Genomic DNA, 24,295 nt, shown 5'->3' with positions numbered 1-24,295 from the left:
CTTCAAGTACTTTTTAAGCGTTTTACATCATGCTTACATAGAAGCACATTTATTTTGAAAATCATATCAATGCAAATTAAACCGATACAGCTAATATAAATGATTCACCAGTGTAATGAATAATGTGACAGTGATGTGTTTATTATTTCTAAAATACTGCATGCTAAATAAATATTCATGACAATATTTCATCTGGCGTCTTTGAGTGCCTTGAAAAGCGCTATATAAATCCAATCCATCATTATTATCTGCCTCACATCATACAATGGCCCCAAAGGGAAACTGTCACCTCGGGACTGTCACTGAGGACGGGCAGTCAATATCCCTGTTACTATAGTAACGTATGTCACGGTGACATGATGCAAGGGCACTTCAAGACTCCTGTTGTTCTGGCCTGAATGGAAGAAACACAGAGGCTGAAGCAGAGAAAAGAAAAAGAGCAGTATGAGATCTATTAGCCTTCCTTTCACAACTTCAATGATTATCAAGAGTTGAAAAATAAACATTCAGTCCATTTGAGAGAAAAGTGGAGGTTGGCAGACAACAATTTGTGTTTTCTTGTGTTTTGTTATACCCAATGAATATTGTATTTTCAAATTATAACATTTAATTTAAGTAAATAACAGCTCTTCAGTAAGCAAAAGCAAACAGTTATGCATTCTTAAAAACTGCAAAATTACATTTTAATGCAGTCTTGCCAGCTGTGGTTGTAATTGCTCGTACACACATCCCAAACGATTTACATACACACAGTTTAGCTGTTCACAGAGACTCATTTGCACAATCCTATTCCCTGTGCTAAACATATAAACAGAACAATCATGAAAAACATGTACAAACAGCTTTTTATGCTGAATTTTGAACTTTGTTTTAAATAAACAAAAATATAACTAGAACAAATTAGCCTGTTTTCCTTAAAGGGATGTAAATAAATAATATAAACACCCATAAAGCATATATTTGACACATTTGTAACCTTAACTTTATAACCCAAGTATGAAATAAATTAACAGAACAAATTAACATAATCTTAACTTTGAATAAACACTTTTCTTCATAGTTTTGTAATTTTTTTGTTCTGGGTTAAAGTCACATTAGTGACAACTCGTGTGATTTTCCACTTTTACAATCAAAGCAGCAGCAAAAACTTTGGCATATTATTAATGCAGTGGATGCAGTTTCTCTGATGGCCCTTGACCTTGGAGAAAAATCCCTGTACTGATGAGAACAGGAAGTACCCAAACTTCTTGAGAAATGTAATGTCTCTTGTTTTTAGCAAAGCTCTAGGGATGGTTAAGCAGGTCAGTCGGTCATTCTACAACTCTCCTACTATTGGAAGATTGCCAAGAAGTATCATAGACGAGATGTTCATGATCCCCAAAAGACAATCATGATGACTTTGGTCATCGCTTGATCTATAATCAGTTCAAATTTCAAAGCAAAACTAGCGTCTTAAGACTAGCTGTATCTCGCAAGCTTCACATTGGGCAATCCATGTTGACGCTAACAACTTTGTCCACAGTGCGATACCCATAGTGTAGACACAATGTTTTTACAGTTCATCTTGTGGGTGTGGGTCCCGCAGCCAATGGTTGTAGATGGCCACAGGATCTATGTTCCAGTGCTTGTGGAAGGAGATAGCCTGTCGCAAGGACACCAGTGTCTCGGAGTAGTCATCTGGTCGGGCCTATAATATCAAGAACAAGCGGTTTGTCTGTGTGGGCCAACGCTTATCATTTATTCTGAGGGTTTGCTCCAAGGTACTTCACTTAATTAACAATATGCTTTTATAGCCAACCGTAGTCTGTATTATCCACAAAGCATTTTAGTCTTTTACCAACTTAGTTGAAGACAGCATCACGCAAAGCATCATCTGATACTGATTAAAGGTTATTGTTGCTTAAATCTGTCTCCTATCAAGACTTGAAGCGGTTCGGAATAATTTTTATCTGTTTCTGTTTACACGTCACTGTGTGAGCAGGGTAAGAGATGGTAATACAGTGGAGAAAGAGACACAAACTGGGAGAGGCAGACAGAAATCTCGTAGGGATAACACTGCATTGTGATATCCATCATCAATTGTATTGTTACGTTTTAGACCCACTTCTCCCAAACAGAACCTTTGCAGTACAAAAACGTTCCTACATATTTCTGTTCTTGCTAATCACTGTTAGCTAGCATTCAACTAGTTTACAACTAACTCAACTAGCTTTCTGCAGTGTTTTAGCAGACACACTGTCTGGATGTTTATATGGTGAAATTACACTTTACTTATCGGTATGATAATGCAGATTATTACGTTAACATTATTGCTATCACAAAACTTTATTTTTCTTTACATTCACCCAAATATTTTATGATGTATATTTTATTAATAATAAATTCGCAAATGATCAGCTTGTTACAAAGTTATACACCTATGTCACGGAAAAACGTTTCTCCGAATGAGCCTTCATTGTGTCATTTTGGATAAAGAGAGCGTTATTGTATTAACTAACAGCCACTGACTGTTATAAAAGTGACCAGCTGATCCCAGTGCTGCGCAGGAAAAATGATTCACTTCCATTACCAAACTATTACAGCAAAATGGCAAAATAAATTGGTTTTGGATTGGGATTAGGACAGTACATTTGCTCTATTTGCCTTGACCGAATCCCAGTACCTTCCAGGATAATAGTGTGGTCCTACTCCTAACTGCGTTTCTTAAATTGAAAAAGGCTCATTTCCAACATTCAGAAAAAGGGGATTCTTTGTCAACTAATTTTGCGACCCTTTGTTTATGAATCTGTACTTTTGTTAGTACTTCATATTAGTTTCATTCTGAACGAATCAATAAATCAGAGACAGTCATTTAAGTGTGGCTTTTTGTGTTACATTGATAAGCGCAGTTAATTGATTTCAGGAAGATTCTGCCCGTGTTCAATTGTATAATTGCCCTTTTTTGGATATTTTTCCACTAAAAAACTATGGGAGCTCACAATCATATCGTGTGTGTGTGTGTGTGTGTGTGTGTGTGTGTGTGTGTGTGTGTGTGTGTGTGTGTGTGTGTGTGTGTGTGTGTGTGTGTGTGTGTGTGTGTGTGTGTGTGTGTGTGTGTGTGTGTGTGTGTGTGTGTGTGTGTGTGTGTGTGTGTGTGTGTGTGTGTGTGTGTTTTTCTCATTACCTGGTGGAACAGTGGACTATGTGTGATGGGAACACCCAGGGAAGTGAAGCATCTGCCCAGCACCATGTCATCAGGAGCATCATCACTGTAGCAGCTACAATCGCTGGAAACGAGCCAGGACACCGCCTTTCTACTGAGCACCATCCTACACACACAACAGACTTTTTCAATACATATCATGGAAAGGGAGCAATGCTATTGTTTGTACGGCAGTTAATCTCTGACTAAAGTTTTGTTGTTCCTATATAGAGTTTAGTTCTACTGTGACATTGTTAAAACCCAAAATAGTAGCTTATTAGTATAGTATATAGTAGTATTACCCTTTGATCAAACATCTTGAGAAATGGCTTGTTTGCATGATGTTAAGTGAAATATTTTTTACTTGAGCAAATAATTTGTGCTTTTCCTGTGGCTTTAGGAGTCTGCCTCATTTACACATTGATGTGGAAAGGAGTGAAAAAAGTGGAAGGAAATAAGAGAGAGAAACAGAGTTTTAAGTTGATTCAGAGGCTTAGCTGAACAACAAAGACACAGAAATGGTTGTTGTGTCAGCCTCACCCTCCTCCTCCTGTGGAGTAGCTGTATCCCTTCTGAACCAAGCCGTAGCCGTATCTCTCCCCCAGACTCACTGCTTCCTTTGGGTCATAGCAACGCAACAGTTGCCGCAACCTGGGTAAACTGTGGATGAAAATAATCAACAGACTAAGGATGTGATCATATATACCCTTGACAGTCTAGACTGTATGAAGACAAAGAAAACAAGGTAATGGCTACATCAAATACCAAGACTCTGACGGACTTTTAGGGGATCAAAACCATTTTGAGAGCTGTTTCTATATGGTCTACTTTAAAAAAAATCTTACACATCCATTGTCCACTCTCACAGGTGTCCTCAATTATATTACCGGATTTGCTTTTTTTCGGGGGGCCGGACCTTGGTTTATAACACTGAGCAGAATTGTAAAAATGTAATTTTTACTTTAGTACTTTACTAGGAGTTGTCAGCTAAGACAATAACTCTTCTCCCAGATAGCCTACCTAACAAGTGTATCATCATCAACAATGAGCAGCCACTCCGCCTTTGGTGCAGCTTTGCTCAGGAACCGCCTCAAGATGGCAAATGTCTTCCCACAGTGTCCTGCAGGGAGATAATATATAGCAAAAAAGTGTGAAAAGTCTGCTTGAGATAAGTGAAGAATGTAAAACTGTGCTGATATTAATATTCTTAGCAGGCTTCTGTTATAATTGCTAGATTTTCAATAGATTTTTATTGTGTGAAGCAGAGAATATGCCAATATAACAATTGTTAAGTGTAGCAGCGAGATTTAAATCACACTTGCAGCATATACTGCAAACAATTATTTGTATCTTCACAGGCAAGATCAGACAATTAAAATATACTCACTCATAGACAATGAATATATAATAATGATGCTTTACCTGTTGGAAATTGGTTCATTCTTTTTAACAGCACTGGAAATAACTTTTTCTATGGTTGTTTGGTTTGTTGGCTGTATCAACACTTTCTAGATATATCCATTGTACCTAGAATATGTAGCATAATGTATTTGGTGAGCCTTCAACTTTTCATGTAGCATCACCAAGAGTACAAAGGTGTGTCCAATACTTAAGTTCATGACTTAAGTATAAACCTAATGATGTTCCCATCAGCCTCAGGTTTATGATTGGGGCTAATAGCAAATGTTAGCTTGTGAACACGCTAAACATTAATATGTCAGCATGCTTATGTTATAGCCTTGTTTTGCTCAAAGCCCTGCTGTGAAAACATTGCTGTAGACTCTTTGTTGTTGTTTCATCCTTTAAACAGGCATTTTAAAAAGTGACTGACCATCAGTGACCTATTCGGAATTCACTCACCCCTTCAAAATAACGAAAGGAGTGAAAGCACAAACATATGGCAGTGAAAGCCAATTAAGAGAGATTTTTTTTTAATCAAGACAGGTTCACTGGGATCAGGCAAAAGAACAGAAAGCCGATTTACAGTATGTGGGTATTCATAAAACACAGAAAGAAATGGATGGACGGCGGCGTTCCCTTTACTTTTATTCTCCTGAGCAAAAAGGTTAATTTAGTGATTTGGCAAAAAGGAATACACAGGAATATGATATCAAACTCAGGGAGATAAAGGGCATTACACAAAAAGGATGAATTGAGAAAATGAACAAAGGCATAGGCTTTGTGTGTAGATGTGTGTGGGGAGGAGGGCATACAAAAGGATTGAAGAAAACCGTACGGGACACAGAACATGAAGGACAGACAGTCTGCCACTTCTATCAGTATTTGATGAGCAGGAAGAGGAATATAAGAATGGATGGAGGTGTTATTTTGTACCTGTCCCCCTGCTGTGTGAATGCACTTCAGAGTACACCATCAGAAGAGACACAGAAGGATTTGTGCTGTAATCAGGGGTCTATCTCACTTCTCACTGCAGCCGTTTATTAGTTCAGTTATTGTGTAAGTGTCATATATCCACCTTTACACTTAGAAGGGGAATGGCTTCGTGGTTACTTGTTATGAGTCTGTTCATTAAACCTCAGTCTTCAAGAGCCTGTAGGACTTTCTATCTCCCTTTAACAACAATCTCACATTCGGAAAAAAAACAAACAAAAAGAAAACACAAAAACAAAATTGGGTGGGGACTTTCCAACATCGCTGCCAATTTGGAGATTGCTCACAGGAAGAAAAGAGAGGACGCAGAGTCTCTGATCAGCTCTACTGTACTTAGACTCAGTGGTCACAATGAGAATGTTCAAATGCAAAAGCTACAATCACGCCATGTACAAGTTGACAGGGTTCCCTCTTGACACAGTGCCAACTTCCAGCTTGTTATGAAGAGTGACTTGAAACTTGTAATTTTCAGAAAATTCTAATATAACCGACTCAGCACTTTCTAAAAAGGAAGTGCCTGTGTGGTGTATTATTTTCCTACACATTTGGAGACTGGGTTAAGATACTGACTTCAACCCCCCATCCGATAGGAATGTGAGATGGTTGGCTGTGAAGACCTCTGGGGTGAACTTCTGTAGATCATCTTATCTTTGTATAAGTTAAAGCAGACTCAAGGATGACTGTTTGATGAGTTCCAATTAACAGTTTGGTTTGTGTTTACACAAACCTGGCAAAGCGGGAATAATTTACGGGCCACTGTCTAATATTGCTGGTCTAATGGTCAGGAGGAGACATACAGGCGCCAAGCCGGACAGTCCCTCTCTAGGTAATGCCTTATACAGATGTTCAGTAGGAGTAATTGTGCAATAGCCAAAACTCACCAATTAGAGACAAGGAGGCCTGACCTTAATGACCAATCAGCTCACTTGATTCTCCGGTTAAAGGCAGCCACACAACAGGAGTAAGACAGGGTTTTTCATCTGACAGGAACTTTCTCATATGCATCTTCCTCTATTTGATTTGGCTAAAATACTTTGACTTTTTATTGGCTTTGTTTGAGTGCAGTGAGTTTTGTTGTTTTAAATAAAGAATTGTTCCTGCTACCCCCTCCACTGCTTCCAGCTGTTCTCTTCTTCATCCACCATACCACCAATGCCGTTTTTGAATGCAAACTTACCACCAGAATTAACCACACCTGAAAACCAGTATTTCAATCAACACGTGAGAAACTCTGTTATCAAGACATACAAGTTGTTAGCGTGGGACTCTTTTCCCATCTCATTTGATGAGCATGATCAGGTGTAATGTTTACCATGTTCACCATCTTAATTTAGCATGTTAGCATATGCCAATTAGCCCTCCACACAACGCATAGCTGAGGCTGAGGTTTGTCCGTTATGTTTTTACATAATGTTTTGCAGGTATTTGATCGTTAATCTGATGTTAATGGTGCAAGATGAAAACACATGTGGGATCATCAAATATTGTCTGACTTCTATGGACCTCCTTAAGTGTTTGTAGCAATTATCACAGCAATCCAAGCAACAGTTTCCAGGATATTTCACTCAAAACTAACACCAAGTGCCTCCATTTGTCCTGCCCAGAAACAGAAAACTTGGTTGCTGATAAGCCCACCTCTCTCAGTATTGGGCACTCCCAGACTGACCGAGGGTATGGAGGCGTCGGCGACATCGCTGTAATACTCTAAATACTCAGCGTCTTTCTCCCAGGTTGCTTTCACCAATGGCACTGTGATGAGAAAGTAAAGAGAGGGATAAAAGAGGATCAGATGGGAGGGTGAGAAATATCTTCTCTGAACCATTACAGACCCATAGAGAGCTCTGTATGGGCAGAGATTTGTGTCAGTAGAACTTGAATTTGAATTGATCGACTTGAATATGAATTGATCAACCTGCATTTGAATTATTGATACTTGAATTCGAATGTATACACTTGAATATGAATTATCCATTTGAATTTGAATGTATACACTTGAATATGAATTATCCATTTGAATTTGAATTAATTATACTTGAATCTGAATTTTCTCTACTTGAATCTGAATCAGTTAATACAAGTTCAAAATTCAAGTTTTCAAATTCAAGTAGAAAAAATTCAAATTCAAGTAGAAAAAATTCAGATTCAAGTAGAGATGTGCACATCCGGGTTCTTTGAGGAAGAGCAATCGAGTGCAGATCTCTGATCCTAGGCTACAGCGTCCGGCCGATGACTGTTATTTAACGTTCAGGAAATATAAAGTCATAAATTAGTTTAATCATCGTCTGTGTTTTTGACCTCTTGTTTGATGTGGACATCTCTACTTGAATCTGAATTTTTTCTACTTGAATTTGAATTTTTTCTACTTGAATTTGAAAACTTGAATTTTGAACTTGTATTAACTGATTCAGATACAAGTAGAGAAAATTCAGATTCAAGTATGATTAATTCAAATTCAAATGGATAATTCATATTCAAGTGTATAAATTCGAATTCAAGTATCAATAATTCAAATGCAGGTTGATCAATTCATATTCAAGTCGATCAATTCAAATTCAAGTTCTACTGACACAAATCTCTGCCCATAGCTCTGCAACACTTAACCACTTTTTGATGTCATCAAAGCTCATAATTAATACTACCTCATAACCCCCAAAGGGCTGTGTAATCAAATAATCGATTCTGTTTGGGAGGAGGAAGCAATAAGGTGATATTTGAACATGACTCTAAGGATCACTGCATGTTGAGCAGTATCTACATTAGAACTCATAATAACACATGGAACCAAGTCTACATACCATCACTCTCAAACAAATCTACTGAAAAGTACCATACCAAAAGTACATAATTTCTCACTGTGAAAGCGTTCTTAATTCTGAGTTTAACCTGTATTTACTGGAACAGACAATTCACAGCAAAGTTAATCACAAACTCTGTCCTCTCTACTTCTGATGTTGTTATTGCTTTAAAAAAAAGTCAGTCCATAACTGCCAGCTGGCTCATCTTTGACCCTAAAAACAGACATCAGTGTTTTGGATAATTATACTAACTGTTGCCATTTCAGCAGACAGTATAAATGAGGTGGAGCATTCAGGTTAACTTGGACTGAATGTTCAGTGGACTGGCAAGCAAGTGGCAGTAAACAAACAAAAAAGTAGTGACAAATAAAATAAATACTAGTAAAACTTTTGCAGCTAAATGTCTTGTAATTTCCGTTTTATTTCCATGTTTTTGTGAAAAACCTTTAACTGAAAGAGTTCATTTTGGCATCAACCTTGCAAGATCCATCAAGCTTTTACACCAAAGGTACAGCACAAATAATCAACTACTGACTTCACATTTGAGTTCACAAATATTTTGGCACAGATTGTTGTTGTGTTGCACTGCTTAACAACTTAGGACATTACTATTTATCATCACATTTATATTATATTTTTTACTTCATTATCTCCTTTCTATAATATTTTTGTATTTCAAATCCTCTACATGACAGAGGCAAACTCTGTACTTTTTACTAATTTATTTGACCAATATAATATACAGTATATTATATGGTTACTATTAATGTTTTTCATTTAAGTCCTTTTACTTAACTTAATATTAATAATACCACACACGCACCTCGCTCCGAGTGGAATTTTTGGCAAGTTTTCACAGCAACAAATACGTCTTTCTTTGACACTGGACCTCCCTGTAGGAAGGAGAAAAAGAAAAGCAATATCCTTTTTCATTCAACAAATATAGTCTAAATAAAGCATGCACCGTAGCTTTAAATGGTAAAAAGCGCACAGGTGAACACAAACACAATGTGAGGTGCAACATGTACGAAATATAATGGAATAAAATTTGAGCCAGGATGGCAAAAATGGGGCACACCAGGTTCTGACAGTATTATCATGCGCGTGTGTGTGTTCCATTTAAATTTTTCTGGACAGAGTGTCAATACTTACATCTCTTTTGCACTGAATTACCATTTCAGGTGTCCCATTTTATTCGAGAAAATGACCAACAGTCTTGAGATGTTAGGATGTTAGGAGTACTATATGTTTGGACGATACATAAATACACCACACTTAGTGACCAACTGTATATATTTTAGACAAGCTTTTAGTCATACACCCACACAATAAGAGACTCCACCAGTTAATATGTTTCATCAGTACTTTCTCTGCATTTGCTGTCTTGATGACCAGCCATCAGTATTTCTTGAGTGCTTAGTGGAGGAGACAGCATCCTGAGACTACACTCCTTCGACCTTTACGTTCAGCTTCAGCCACATCTACAGATATTAATCCAGTCTGAAATGAACTCACAGTTTCCTTTCCTTCCTCTGTGGTTCAGACCTTTGTTCTTTAGGGGGCCATCACACAAAATAGTCCGAACAAAGGTTAATTTTTTGGTCCACTGTGTAAGATTTGATCCACTTAGGTTTGGTTTCACATCGCTGTTTTGCAAGTGCACTAAATAAATTTCCATGACATACCTAAGTCTGTCTTTATCACCTACATGGGCTGTGTGACCTCCATTGGCTGTCTACAGTCATATGAAAAAGTTTGGGAACCCCTCTCAGCCGGCATTATAATTGACTCTGCTTTCACAAAAAAAAATATAAAAGTGGTATGTCTTTAATTTACCAGGAACAGCTAAGTACTGGGATGTTTTCCAAACAAAGATTTTTTGAAAAGCAGTATTTGGTTGTATGAAATAAAATAAAATGTGAAAAACTGGCTGTGCAAAAATATAGGAACCCTTGTGGTTTTGTTGATTTTAATGCCTGTAACAGCATGTAAAACTGATGACTTTAAACACAAAGTTGGTTGGATTATGTTGTTAAGCCTTGAACCTCATATAAATGTCTGTTTAATCATGAGAAAATGTATTTTAGGTGCCTAAATGCAAGTTGCACTTCTCTTTGACTCTCTGCTGAAGTGAGACAGAATGGGATCATCAAAACAGCTCCCAAAAGATCTGAAAAACAAAGATTGTTCATTGTCATGGTTTAGGGGAAGGCTACAAGAAGCTTTCCCAAAGGTTTCAATTGTCAATTTCGACTGTAGGGAACGTTGTCAGGAAATGGAAGGACACAGGCATAGTGGCAGTTAAACCCAGGCATGGAAGACCAAGAAAAAAACAGGAGCGGCATAGGTGGAGGATTGTGAGAATGGTTGCACACAACCCACAGATCACCTCCAAAGACCTACAAGAACATCTGGCTGCAGATTGTGTATCTGTACATTGTTCAACAATTCAGCGCAATTTGCACCAAAACATCTGCTTTTTATAAAGACCAAATAACTTAATTTTTGTCTCATCAGTCCAAAGCATTTTCTTCCAATATGAAGCTGGCTTGTCTAAATGAGCTTTTGCATACTCCATGCAACTGTATCTGTGGTGTGGGCGCAGAAAGGGCTTCCTTCTCATCACCCGGCCATACAGATGTTTTGGTGCAAATTGCACTGAATTGTAGAACCATGTACAGATACAAAATCTGCAGCCAGATGTTCTTGCAGGTCTTTGGAGGTGATCTTTGGGTTGTGTGCAACCATTCTCACAATCCGCCGCATATGCCGCTCTTGTACTTTTCTTGGTCTGCTAGACCTGGGTTTAACTGCAACTGTGCCTGTGTCCTTCCATTCCCTGACAACGTTCCTTACAGTAGAAATTGACAATTTAAACCTTTGGGAAAGCTTCTTGTAGCCTTCCCCTAAACCATGACAATGAATAATCTTTGTTTTTAAGATCTTTTGGGAGCTGTTTTGATGATCGCATTCTGTCTCACTTCTGCAGAGAGTCAAAGAGAAGTGGAACTTGCATTTAGGCACCTAAAATACCTTTTATCATGATTAAACAGACCTTTATATGAGGTTCAAGGCTTAACAACATAATCCAACCAATTTTGTGTTTAAAGTCCTCAGTTTTACATGCTGTTACATGCATTAAAATCAGCAAGACCACAAGGGTTCCCATATTTTTGCACAGCCAGTTTTCACATTTTATTTAATTTCATAAAACTAAATACTGCTTTTCAAAAAATCTTTGTTTGGAAAACATCCCAGTACTTAGCTGTTCCTGGTAAATGAAAGACATACCACTTTTATCTTTTTTGTGTGAAAGCAGAGTCAATTATAATGCTGGCTGAGAGGGGTTCCCAAACTTTTTCATATGACTGTACTTGGTTTCCTTTAAGCCCTTGGGCTGACCCAGCCCATTCACCCATTGCATTTGTATTCCAGTGCAAATAGGCCTTGACAGTGGCAAAGTGCGTAATGTGCTCACCAATTGACATTTAACTATGCTGGACAGCTGAGTTATACTGTAAATGTGAGCAAAGATGATGGATTATAAAAGCAGCCAGAAGAGATGTCCTCGATTCCCTCCTTTTTATCTTAATCCCTTTTTTTAACATGTTTTGCTTTATAAATATTCAGTCCAGATTGGAAACACCTTATTGTGTTTATCCATTAAAAATACACTGCGTTGTGTCTGCAGGGATTACCAAAATGTAGCTATTCAGCAGCTTATTAAGAAAATGTTCTCAAAGTAGCAGGTGTCCATACCACATACAACATCCAAAACAAACAAACAAACTTTTATCCAAGCCCACGCATGCCCACATGCACAAAGTAGTGTAGTAGTGTAACGGTTAGTATTTCACGCAAATCTATCAAAGTAAACGTCAAAAAATAAAGAGCAAAACATACACAGTCGGGCAGGTAAGTTGTAAATGTTGTAGCACAGTTGTCTCTTGTCTCAGTACAAAACTCTGGAACTGCTGTCAGCTTGGGACCATTTCCTTCCTCCCAGATATACAATGCAATCTATAAAAAGAGACGTATGTGAAGACATATCATACAACACAAACACACACACACACACACACACACACACACACACACACACACACACACACACACACACACAAACACAAACCAAGCCATTAATAATATATTAATAGATCCATCAGGCATATAAAGCTTCAGGGGCCTTTTTAACAGAGAAAACTGTTCACTCGCTGGGGGAATACTGTCTATCATCTTTAATTTATCGAAGCGTTTCAACTCAGCAGGCACCCGAGAGGATGACAGTGATGACACCTTTCACAGCAGTTGTTGGGAACTGAACAAGAACCACAGTCTTAGGTATAACTTATTACAGGGATAGGCAGGAGATGACATGCGGATGAAACCAAACTCCTGGAAATTGTTTCAAAGCACCTCGTATTTCAGGTCGATGGTAAAGTCTGACTTCAGATGCTCGTGTTGGATCCGCCCAGCAAGTCTGAAACACATGAAGGTGAAATATGCTGACTGTATGCAGACTGTAGTGGGAACATTCCTACATTGTATACTTATGAGAATTTACATCAGGGAATCAAAGTGATGTATCAATCCTGCTGACTATTTGTTCGTAACAAATATATCAAATTGCCCAGGAGATAAAAAAGTGCCTCTGACACACACACACACACACACACACACACACACACACACACACACACACACACACACACACACACACACACACACACACACACACACACACACACACACACACACACACACACACACACACACACACACACACACACACACACACACACACACACACACACCTCTGGAGCAGTGGTTTGCTGAGAGCCCAGCCTGCCGCGGGGTCGGGGTAATTGAAGGAGCTGGGGTCTTCAGAGAAGGCATAGTGGTGGATGATGGAGGCCTCGCTGTCATGGAGAGGCTTACCCAAAAAACATTCCTGGGAATAAGCACAGGCACGGACGTGACATGCTTGTTTGCTACGTGCACACATTCAGTCAGGATTGTAAGGAAGATGTTTTGCATGTTGCATCACACCTCTTCGACTTGATATCTGTTGAGGACCTTCAGCAGAGCAGCAAGTGTGACTCTGGTTTCCTCCTCTATGAAGAAAAACCAGTATGCCGATTGGCCATATGTGGCAGAGAGGCTGGAAAAATCCACACACATCGTTTAACTTGATGTCTTTATTCCCTCCAATTGGAATCATTAAAGCTAAATAAAATCACTTATCATGGACTCTGATTAACATAATGTGTGTATCGTCTGCATATGTGTGTGTTTAACACTCACTGAGGAAGCGCAGGAAGGATACTCCAATCCCCTTCATAGTCTGACTGCTCATGGAGAAGAAGGATAACCGGAGCTCCCTACATGAAACAAAACAATTGAATAAAAAAGGAGGTGCTTAAATGAATTCACCAACATCCTGCAGTCACATGAAATATTCAGTGCAAAAACTCCTCTGAAACATTTGATTCTTATGCATTTTTAATTTATGATGAGTACAAACTTTCTTATACCTGAGGGACGGGAGATAAAAGTGATCTACGTAAGTGATGATTTATGCACAAAAGAAAACAATTAATTCCTGAATCTAAAAGGATTTCTTTATGCATGTGTATCTTTAAAAATATTGGCATCAGAAATTCATCTTTCTTGTTTACTTAACACATTCCATGAACAATGTGTTATATATGTTTGTAAAGCATTTGTTAGTTGTTTGTACTTTCTGTTTTCCAATTCCTAAATCCTGCAGTTTTATTACATTAAATCAGTGAGGATTATACTTAAGTGTATAAATACTATAACCATGAAATATTTAAACCACACTGGTTGTTTTTTAGGGATCTAAACAGGTTTTTGTTAAATATACTGTATATATGCATCAGATTTCCTTTTAAGGCTAAAAGAAAGAAGCAACAATCTTATCAGTCAATCATTGCTAACACTTGATTGAATTTAAGTGTTAAAATAAATCCCACTGACAAAATTGACCGAATCTAATTACTTTAAAAAGCTTTTTTTTAAGATATCACATCTTTCTAAAAAAAATTAATAATATCTCCTTTATGTAACATAATTTACCCCAAGACAATATGACAATCATAGACAACAAAGGTCCTGTTGGGGGATCGTTATTCACCACTAGGGTATTGTACAAGGGTGATTGTTTCTATTAAAGATGCTAAAGAAAGATCCACAACAACAGGTATTCCGACCTATATGTTCAGAAAGCAAAACACAAATAACAGAAGTGGGAAGAGTATGCCGTGTTTTCAGATTATAGTTTTGACAAGGACAAGCCCCCTTGGGTCAAATTAGTTGTTCATGAGCTACACTATATTGACTTGACCTGACTTGACAGTCAAAATGAGGGTAAAACAAGGAGAGAGAGGTGACTCAGGAGCAACCTACCATCTCCCTTAGTCACCTAAGCAGAAAAACACAGATTTTAGAACATTCTAAATGCGTAAAGTGTCGTATATGTCCATGCAAAGGTAATAAGGCTTGATAAGGCAGTGATTTAATTAAGAGATGACAAACACAAGGTTTTGGACCGTGTATAGGAACAAATACTATTCACAAAACATATGTGTATTTGACTTCCAACCACACATTGAAAGCTCACATGCAAACAAACCTCCATTTCTAGATCCGTTTTGGATAACAACAGAGGGATGGTGGGTTACCATCTTCTCTTAGTGTTTTGGTGACATGTGGGCGAAAAAGAGACGAGAGAGCAGCGGCCAAATGAGAAGAATTGGTAATGAGGTTGGATGATGGTGCTGAAAAGACAGGCAGCTTTGGCACCGACTTCATGGATTGAAAAAAAAAGAGCCTGCATTTGCGGGCAACGAAAAATGTCACACAGCTAAGACTGAATACTTGTCTCTGGTGGGCAACAGACATGGATATGATTTTGTGTGAACAAAGCATGAACATGTTAAACTTAGACGCTGCTTCTCATGTATTCAGGACAGGTGGCATCATGACCTCAAGCCAAACTCTTTGAGTGTGACTAAAAAAGGCAGATAGCAGGTGTGCACGATTCAGACAACAAGCTGTATGTAGGTGTGTCAGAGTATAGGAGTGCTTGCCACCTTCTGATCGCTGCCTTCCGGTCGAAATAAAACACCTGGCGATAGCGCCAGTCATAAAAAGCATGACACACAACTCCTGGCAGTGAGACCATGAGTGAGACGGGTGCGGACGGGTGTCGGTTTGTAGCGTTCTCTCTTGTGATTGGATAAAATTTCGGGATACTACATAAAGTTTAATTGCTTATTACATGCAGAGCAGCTGACTAAGAGATTGGCTTTATGAAACGTGCACATCGTGTAAGTGATTACTGTATGAATAAAGAGCGATTTAACACTTTAATATAAATAAACCACTTACTTCACCTTTAACATTGCATTTATGAGAAGGTAAAAACAAAGAAAATACATAAAAATTCAAGACTAGATATTAAACATTTAGACAGTGATGTAGAGTTGCTTCAATGAAAATGAATTGACTGACAATATAGTTATTTTCTATATAGCCTATTTAACATAGTTACTCTTTCATAGTTTCAAACTGATTTAAAAATAATACGAGATCTGTATTCACAAAACCAGGTAGAACGTATTTCGAGGCACCCTTCGCCTACATTAGACATCATGGAGGCCGAGCACATCTGTGTTTGTTCCTTTAATTCGTTCCCATTCTTGTACACTACATATAAGCACTTTCAGAAGCTGCAGCAGCTATTTTCCCAGCATAACAGTCTTCATTTTGCATGTCAATTTGTATTATTTGACACGTCCTCTTTATTCCCATAAAGAAATGATTCCTTTTTTCCCTTGAGGTAATTTCTGTTCCAATCAATTTCTTATATATTTTTCACCTATATCAATATGCATGCCAGTAGTTACATCAATCATGTTAAGTTAAGGTAAAGGTGAAGTAAGCGGTTTATTTATGTTAATATAAGTGTGAAATCGCTCTTTATTCATAAAGTGATCACTTACATAATGTGCGCATTTCATAAAGCTGATCTCTCCGTCAGCTGCTCTGCATTTAATCGGCAAATAAACTTCTCGGGGATCCCGAAATTAATATCCAATCACAGGAGTGAACGCTACACCTTCTCATTTATTGTCTCACTGCCGGAGCACGCCAGAGCGACACATGGGTGAATGTTTATGCGCCTACAATGGCGGAGCAGGTAAAAATCCTTCCCAATGTCTGTTTTGATGGTTTTTATCATGTTTTATCACACTTACTTATCTGAGATGGTGCTAGATAACTCGCTGTTTGAAGACCGCAGTGCATTAATGTGGTGACGTAGGGACAAGCGAGGGGACTGCTAACTGCAGTCAGTGACAGGAAGTTAGCTAAAAGAACCATTCCGCTTACAGCACCTTTAAGTTATGTTTACAAGACATTCTCAAATCACAATGGTCTCTGTCATGACTTGGTCAAGGTTTAGGTGTTCTTCACTGCAACATTTCTACAGATGCATCTGAAAACTGCCTTTCAGGGCTAGAAAGTCCTCAAAGTTGGCGCTGTTGCTTATTAGAACCCTCTTCCTGTGAGCGCATGCTTATTACTGAAAACAAAAACATGTGTTCCAACTGGGAAATGGTATTAAACATGGCCGCAAAATTCAACTCAAATGTCAAAACATTTCCTTCAGTCAAAACAAAACACCTGGCGATACCGTCAGTCATAAAAAGCATGACGCACAACTTGCCCTCGTTCACAAAAGCTTCCTACGGTCAAAGTCTATCTATAGTTGTGATAAACCTACATCACTTAGGCAACACATACTCAGGCGGAGATGATTGAGCACACCAAAATATGGCATTTAGGAAAACTATTCTTATAAGGCAAGGCAAGGCAAGTTTATTTATATAGCACTATTCAGACACAAGGGCTTTTAAAGTGCTTTACAGGAGCATACAATACATCAAGATTAGACATTATTAACATTGCATTTATGAGAAGGTAAAAACAAAGAAAATACAAGACTAGATATTAAACATTTAGACAGTGATGTAGAGTTGCTGCAATGAAAATGAAGCGACTGACAATATAGTTATTTTCTATATAGCCTATTTAACATAGTTACTCTTTCATAGTTTCAAACTGATTTAAAAATAATACGAGATCTGTATTCACAAAACCAGGTAGAATGTATTTCGAGGCACCCTTCGCCTACATTAGACATCATGTAGGCCGAGCACATCTGTGTTTGTTCCTTTAATTCGTTCCCATTCTTGTACACTACATATAAGCACTTTCAGAAGCTGCAGCAGCTATTTTCCCAGCATAACAGTCTTCATTTTGCATGTCAATTTGTATTATTTGACACGTCCTCTTTATTCCCATAAAGAAATGATTCCTTTTTTCCCTTGAGGTAATTTCTGTTCCAATCGATTTCTTCCGAATAAATATTTTTCACCTATATCAATATGCATGCCAGTAGTTACATCAATCATGTTAAGTTAAGTTAAGTTATGTTTGCAAGACATTCTCAAATCACAATGGTCTCTGTCATGACTTGGTCAAGGTTTAGGTGTTCTTGACTGCAACATTTCTACAGATGCATCTGAAAACTGCCTTTCAGGGCTAGAACGTCCTCAAAGTCGGCGCTGTTTTTTTTTTTTTTTTTTTTTTTTTTTTTTTATCCTTTATTTAACCAGGTTAGTCTCATTGAGATTAAAATCTCTTTTTCAAGAGAGACCTGGCCAAGATGGACACAGTTACACATAAAACACAATACAAAATACAAGTTCGATATTAAATACAGTTGTACAACATAAAAATAAGATTCTTAACTAAAAACATTCACAATTTCCGATGGAGTCCAACTTCAAACTCTTAACAACAGCCTTAAATTTGTTTAGAGTTACTAGGTCCTGAAGCTTAAGCTGCTTTTGCAGGTTATTCCATGACGACGGCGCAAAAAACTTAAAAGCTGTTTTACCCAGCTCTGTACGAGCTTGAGGAACAGTCATGAGCACCATGTCCTGAGACCTTAATGCATGGGGGACACATTTTCTGGACATATACGATGACAAATAACAAGGGAGTTTACCTAAGATCGCCTTGTAAATAAAAACATACAAGTGACTAAGTCGTCTCATAAAAAGAGAAGGCTGTTGCTTATTAGAACCCTCTTCCTGTGAGCGCACGCTTATTACTGAAAACAAAAACATATGTTCCAACTGGGAAATGGTATCAAACATGGCCCCAAACTTCAACTCAAATGTCAAAACATTTGGTTTTAGAGGAGGACATAGAAGCAGCTTTGGAATGAAGGAATTTGGAATGTTTCATGCACACCTCATGATTGAGGTCCTCCATCATTCACTCACTGTATCCACAATAACACATACATACGTAGACAAAAACATAAACTTTTAAATATATATATTTTAATGGGTTAATGAAGGATATCGTAACCATCTGTGGAGGCCATGGGAAATGTTGTATGTTGATCAAATAATTTTCCAATACAGAGATCTCATGGGGCTGGATACAAAAGGTTACTGGCAATTTAGGAATTATTTAAGACCATTGTGAATAAGACTGTTTAAAACACTCTTGACGAAGGTCGAGCAGCTGACTGAAACTTTAGTGCTTGATGAAGGGTGTTGCTGAGCAAGAACAGTGTGCAGGATTTTTTTTCTCCATTCTACACCAGTGTGTATTCTTATCCAGCCCACCTGCATGTAAGACAGCTGGATGTCAAACAATTGTCTCTCGGGCGGGGAGAAAAGTGTTGTCAACCCCAAAAAGGCAATCATAGATGTGTCAAATTCAATCAGCGTGCCTCTTAAGTCGCTGGCGAACCGCTCACTGACATGTCCTCACTTAAAGAAGGAGGACACACACTCCGAGAAAGGTCGAGACACAATTCAGACCTTCAAAATCCAAAGTGTCATCAGACAAAACACTATCTTTATAGAAATCCTTGTGACAATAAAAATGACTACAGACTTCCTGTCTTGACCACAGCCATCACATTTAATCATAAACATGCTATCAGACAGTTTTCAATAGTCAGGGGATATAAAGATCCTTTTTCAATGTAACTGTTAGAAATCCTTCCATGGACCCCCTGCTGACTGCCTTCTGCCATTTTCGATCATAAGCAGGGGTTTTTCCTGATTATAATTTAGGTTGGAATAAGAATCAAATAATCAAATCCATAATTATGTGTCTCTCTCTTCTAAAGGCTTTCAAGTCCATATGCTTGCCATCTCATCTATAACAAATTAATTTGGTACCCTGCAGCCTGCGACAACGCTGAAAATGCTTGGTTACACTCAGCCCAAGTAAGGGAGCCCTGTGGCGAGGAGGACACCTATTGGTACGAGTGTAATAATACCACAGCAATGGTTACCCTATTACTGTCAGCACACCACATACATGCACAACCATTAACTTAAAACTGCTGCCTAACAAAGAAACCTCTAGGTTTTATTAGCCCATAGTAGACTTAACTCATTATTTTGAAAGGTTATTGTAGACTATCAGAGTTAGTTATGCATAGTTGTGAGTATTATTTATTAATCTTGATATCAGATGGGGCACCAACCAAGCATGCATGTATGGACACAAAAATGGCATACAATAAAAAGGACCAGGGCCCCGATCTACACCAATCTTAATATCCCTGAGTACAACAGTGCTCAGATGTTACTGATTTTTTAATTTTTTTTTAATTTTTTTTTATTACTATGGAAAAGGGGTAGGATTAAATAAGTGTATACTTCTTCCTGCTCCTTTTCAGGCATATCTCAGAAATACAGATAATAATAATTTTTTTTTTTTTTTTTTTTTTTGTGAAAACATAATTTGTTTATTGTATTTCCATGCTTTTCATTTTGTTTTGTATGTTTGATATGTCTGAAATAAATTGAATCAAATCAAATCAAATCAAATCAAATCAAATCAAATCAAATCAAATCAAATCAAATCAAATCAAATCAAATCAAATCAAATCAAATCAAATCAAATCAAACCTGTCCCAGTTCAGCTGCCTGCTGCAGAATCTCCCCCTTCCTCTGATTGGCTCGACGGGCGTGGTAGGAGTTCCTCTGACTCTGGATCACTAACACCAACTCCTCCAATCCTAATGGAAACACGAACAGCGCAGGTCAAGTGGGGGACACTTTAGAAATAAAAACAGACGTGATGCAGACAGACAGAGATTAGGTAATAGGAATACAGTGATGTCATCTTCTTTTTGTACGTGGAATGGGTAAAGTCAACTTCCGTGAATAGATAATAAAAACATCTCTTCTTTTAAAGGTGGAGTCAGCGATTCTGGAGAACGCTTGTTGTCAAAATCACTTTTTGTGTCAAATTCAGTGAATTTCTCAGTGAGCTGAAAAAAAATACAGTGTTATTGTCTGTAAACGTGCATGTTGCTAATGAGCCCAGTATGTCTACATACCATTTGCTTACATACTGTTTACAGAGCCTAGTATTGCACCATATTTTTTTGCAAGATATTTACTGATATTGAAAAAAAGTGATTCTGACAATAAGCATTCTCCAGAATTGCTGACTTCACATTTGAATCCCAATTGTTTAAACTGAAAAGTTTGACAATTTCATTTATACACTTGTTTTTAAAAAGAAATTCAAGAGTGGCTCATCAAATGTCATTAACATGCATCATAAAACTGATCTTATTTTCCCAAACATCAGACCATCTGTGGTGAAATCTAAACTCACCCACAGAGAGGTTTGGGCTGGGCTCCTGGCGTCCTGCTGCCTGAGGGGAGTCAGAGGGATCCTTGTTAAGCCTGACACACTCTGCTGAGCCACATGATGGAAGCACAATCACAGCAACAATCTGAGGGCAGCACTTACACGAGCGTGACCTGTGTGTGTGTCTGCTGCCGAGGGGCCTTCAGGCGGCGACAAAGGAAGCAACAGTGTTATCGGTGTAGTCATTTAAAAACATCAGTTTACAGCAGAGACGATGATTGTGTTCTTAGGTCATGTATAGCAAGCAGATTGCCCATTTTATATCCTTGTAAATTGTTGAAAACAAAGTATCTTTTTGGGAAACTGTGATGGCATGGCACTATTTTCTGGCAGCCACACTCTAAACACACAGCACAGAAATTAGTGATTTTGGAAATAATTGTTAGTTATACAAATATTTCTATATCAAGGAACTTGATGGCAATAATGATGATGATATGATCATTATGATGTGGTTTCGGAAAACATTGTATTGACCCTCCAGGTCAAAAACAGCTTTTCCAGTGTCTGTCATAAAGGCCCTAAACACCCATATTAAACTCCAACCAGGGGTTTAATTACTTTATCTCACAAATGGAGTTCCTGATTAAGGTCAGGACAACTCACACTGTAATCATTCACCTGTACAAAGGGTTTAGTGACCTCATACATTTCCCACCTTACCCGGCTGCAACCCCAGCAAAGGTTTCTAATTGGCCAGTACAATTTTAATTTTTGAATGACTATTACATTAACAATAAGCAATAGTTTGAAAAAAAGAAGAATCACGATTTGACCACGGGTTTGGAGACAATAAATGTGTTCAATTTTACTACAAACTGGATCAGCGATTCTGGAGAAGGCTTGTTGTCAAAATCACTTTTTTCAAAATCAGTTAATATCTACTCATGATCTTCTACCTGCACTGCACTGAAAAAAAGCTAGTGTCAATACACAGCCTAGGCTCTGTAAACGGGTATGTAGGCTACACAAAGGGAATGTAAACAAAGGGGGCCGTCGTAGCTAGCAACATGCCAGTTTAAAAAGCCTATAGGTTGATTTTGACAAAAAGGGATTTTGACAAGCATTCTCTGGATTTGCTGACTCCACTTTTAATTCACATTCATTTATTCATTCTTCCAATGAATGATTCTATCTGTATATCCCAGCAAGAGGAATGTTTGCCGAAATAACAAATAGATTTGACCTCAGATATTGGATAACTTTGAAGTGCATCACTGTATTTGAAACCGTCTCTTGTTTGCAATATCAAAAAACAAAAAAACAAAGCAACACTTGGCTTATGATGCGTCAAGCTACATTGAAAATAAGATTAGTTCCTAAATTCAAATTCCACAATAAAGGGGCCACATATTCTTTCCTATTTTTTGTTGCACATAAATTAACACCGCGCTAATACAGCACCATAGCTTGATCATCCAACTGGATAATTCACCATTAGAGGACTCATATTTATACAACAAACTGTAATATGGTGATGTGCGTGAATATTATATTGACAGTTTTACTTTGAAGGCGAATTCGAAACAACGTCCTGACGCAGAGTATCCCACTTAGCGCTAGGGGGGTTAGCTAACAATAATAGCATCTTCCCACTCACCGAGCCACAGAAGGAGCAAACAGACCAGTTTACATACGTTGACAAAATCGTGGTGCGACATGGTTCCCGTGGCTGCTTAATTTAGTTTGAAATCACCGTGTTTTCATGGCGTAGCCTACTGGAGAAATAGCTTGACCCACATTCCTGTACTGGCAGAAGTCTGTGTTGGACTGATGGAGATGAACTGCAGCGACCTCTAGCGGATAGGCTACTGCATTATTACCACCACCATGACTCACAGTTGCATAGCTCAGTACAACTTATTTATAGTAGCCTATTTTTTTTATTCTAAATCGTATAGGATGTTTATATTATTTGACTTGTCTTTACTTATTTTCTCCATGTATAGCCTATGCTTTATTTATTTAGCAAATGCAAAGTCCTTTAGCCAGGCAGTTGCCTCTTGCTCTGCTGTATGAAGGGTGACAAGTCCTCCTTTAAGTCTTTGTAGAGGGCATGCTTCAATGATGTGATGCATTGTTTGCAGCTCTCCACAAGCACACTGTGGGGTTGGGCTGCTGCCCCATTTGTGAAGGCTGGCCAAGCAGGGGCCATGTCCAGTCCTGAATCTATTCAATGTTGTCCACTGTATATGTTAATAATAGCCTATATGTTTTCTGTACACCAGCAGACAAGACCATGGAAAATTCCTTGAATCTGTGAACATTTCTGGCACAAAACCTAATCATGTTCCATCTCCTGATTGTGATGTGTTACCACATTAAATCAGCATATTTTTTTTCTAAACCCACTCACACCTCAAAATTACAAATTGTCTTAATGCCGGCTATTTACAATTTTGAGGCACTTCTCATTTTCTTCATATTTCTACTCCACTTGGCTACATTTCGAAAGAGAAATTATTGTATTGTATTGCAAAGCCAGTAGAAGGTAATGGTTTCAAACACAAATATGATCAGCTGATATGTAGGCTATTTAATTACCCAAAAGTGTATATCATAAAATAAAATTAGTCCACTTTGATCATACACAACTTCAATATGCTGCAAGATTCTATTGTGGTATTATTTAGGAGCCCCTTAAACCAAAACATCATTGTCCACAGCTTCAGACTATTCTACTTGCACTGTAGCATTTATTTTCATGATTTGAAAACATTTAAGGCACATTTTCAAGTAATTTTTCTATTTAAAAGTCAATTGACACATATTTTAAAAAGTTGTGTGTTTTTTAGAATAACTTGGAGAGTGTATTCGGAAAGCTACAGCCTGTTTCAAATATCCACCATCCTGTGCCATAAAGTTTATGTTCAACAAAGAAACTGTGTTGAACCTCCTCACATGTAGGTAAGAGGTGTTGCAACAAGTAAATGATAGATACAGTATGTAGGTTAAAGATAACCTGAACTTTGTGTGCAAAGGTTGTGTCATGGAGAATGATATTGCTGTTCTTTGGATTGTGATTGTGTCTCTGCCCCTCAGCACATGGACCAGTTTATGGGAAAGAGACATGTGATTTATTGTTCCAGTTCAGGGCAGGTAATGTTTGCACTCTCAGATAAGGAAGAGGTGTGCGGGAAGG

The 24,295-nt window shown here is 38.0% G+C and overlaps 1 protein-coding gene across 1 annotated transcript; it reads right to left on the bottom strand.

Annotated features, from left to right (window-relative positions):
- Window positions 1-1,477: 1,477 nt before the first annotated feature.
- b3glctb (beta 3-glucosyltransferase b) lies at window positions 1,478-22,841 on the bottom strand. The gene is made up of 15 exons (XM_080041579.1): window positions 22,754-22,841; window positions 21,256-21,293; window positions 21,118-21,157; window positions 20,400-20,509; window positions 13,672-13,748; window positions 13,417-13,528; window positions 13,182-13,318; window positions 12,784-12,847; window positions 12,271-12,387; window positions 9,191-9,260; window positions 7,208-7,321; window positions 4,202-4,301; window positions 3,722-3,841; window positions 3,164-3,308; window positions 1,478-1,687 (listed from the first exon to the last, which is right to left on the bottom strand). Exons 1-15 carry the CDS (start codon window positions 22,812-22,814, stop codon window positions 1,553-1,555), a joined length of 1,440 nt encoding a protein of 479 aa, XP_079897705.1. The 5' UTR covers window positions 22,815-22,841; the 3' UTR covers window positions 1,478-1,552.
- Window positions 22,842-24,295: the final 1,454 nt, after the last annotated feature.

This window comes from Ammodytes marinus (genome assembly GCF_949987685.1).
Source record: "Ammodytes marinus genome assembly, chromosome: 14".
Taxonomy (NCBI): Eukaryota; Metazoa; Chordata; class Actinopteri; order Uranoscopiformes; family Ammodytidae; genus Ammodytes; species Ammodytes marinus.
The sequence above is the reverse complement of the archived record's forward strand: the minus strand, read 5'-3'. Positions and strand labels throughout refer to the sequence as shown.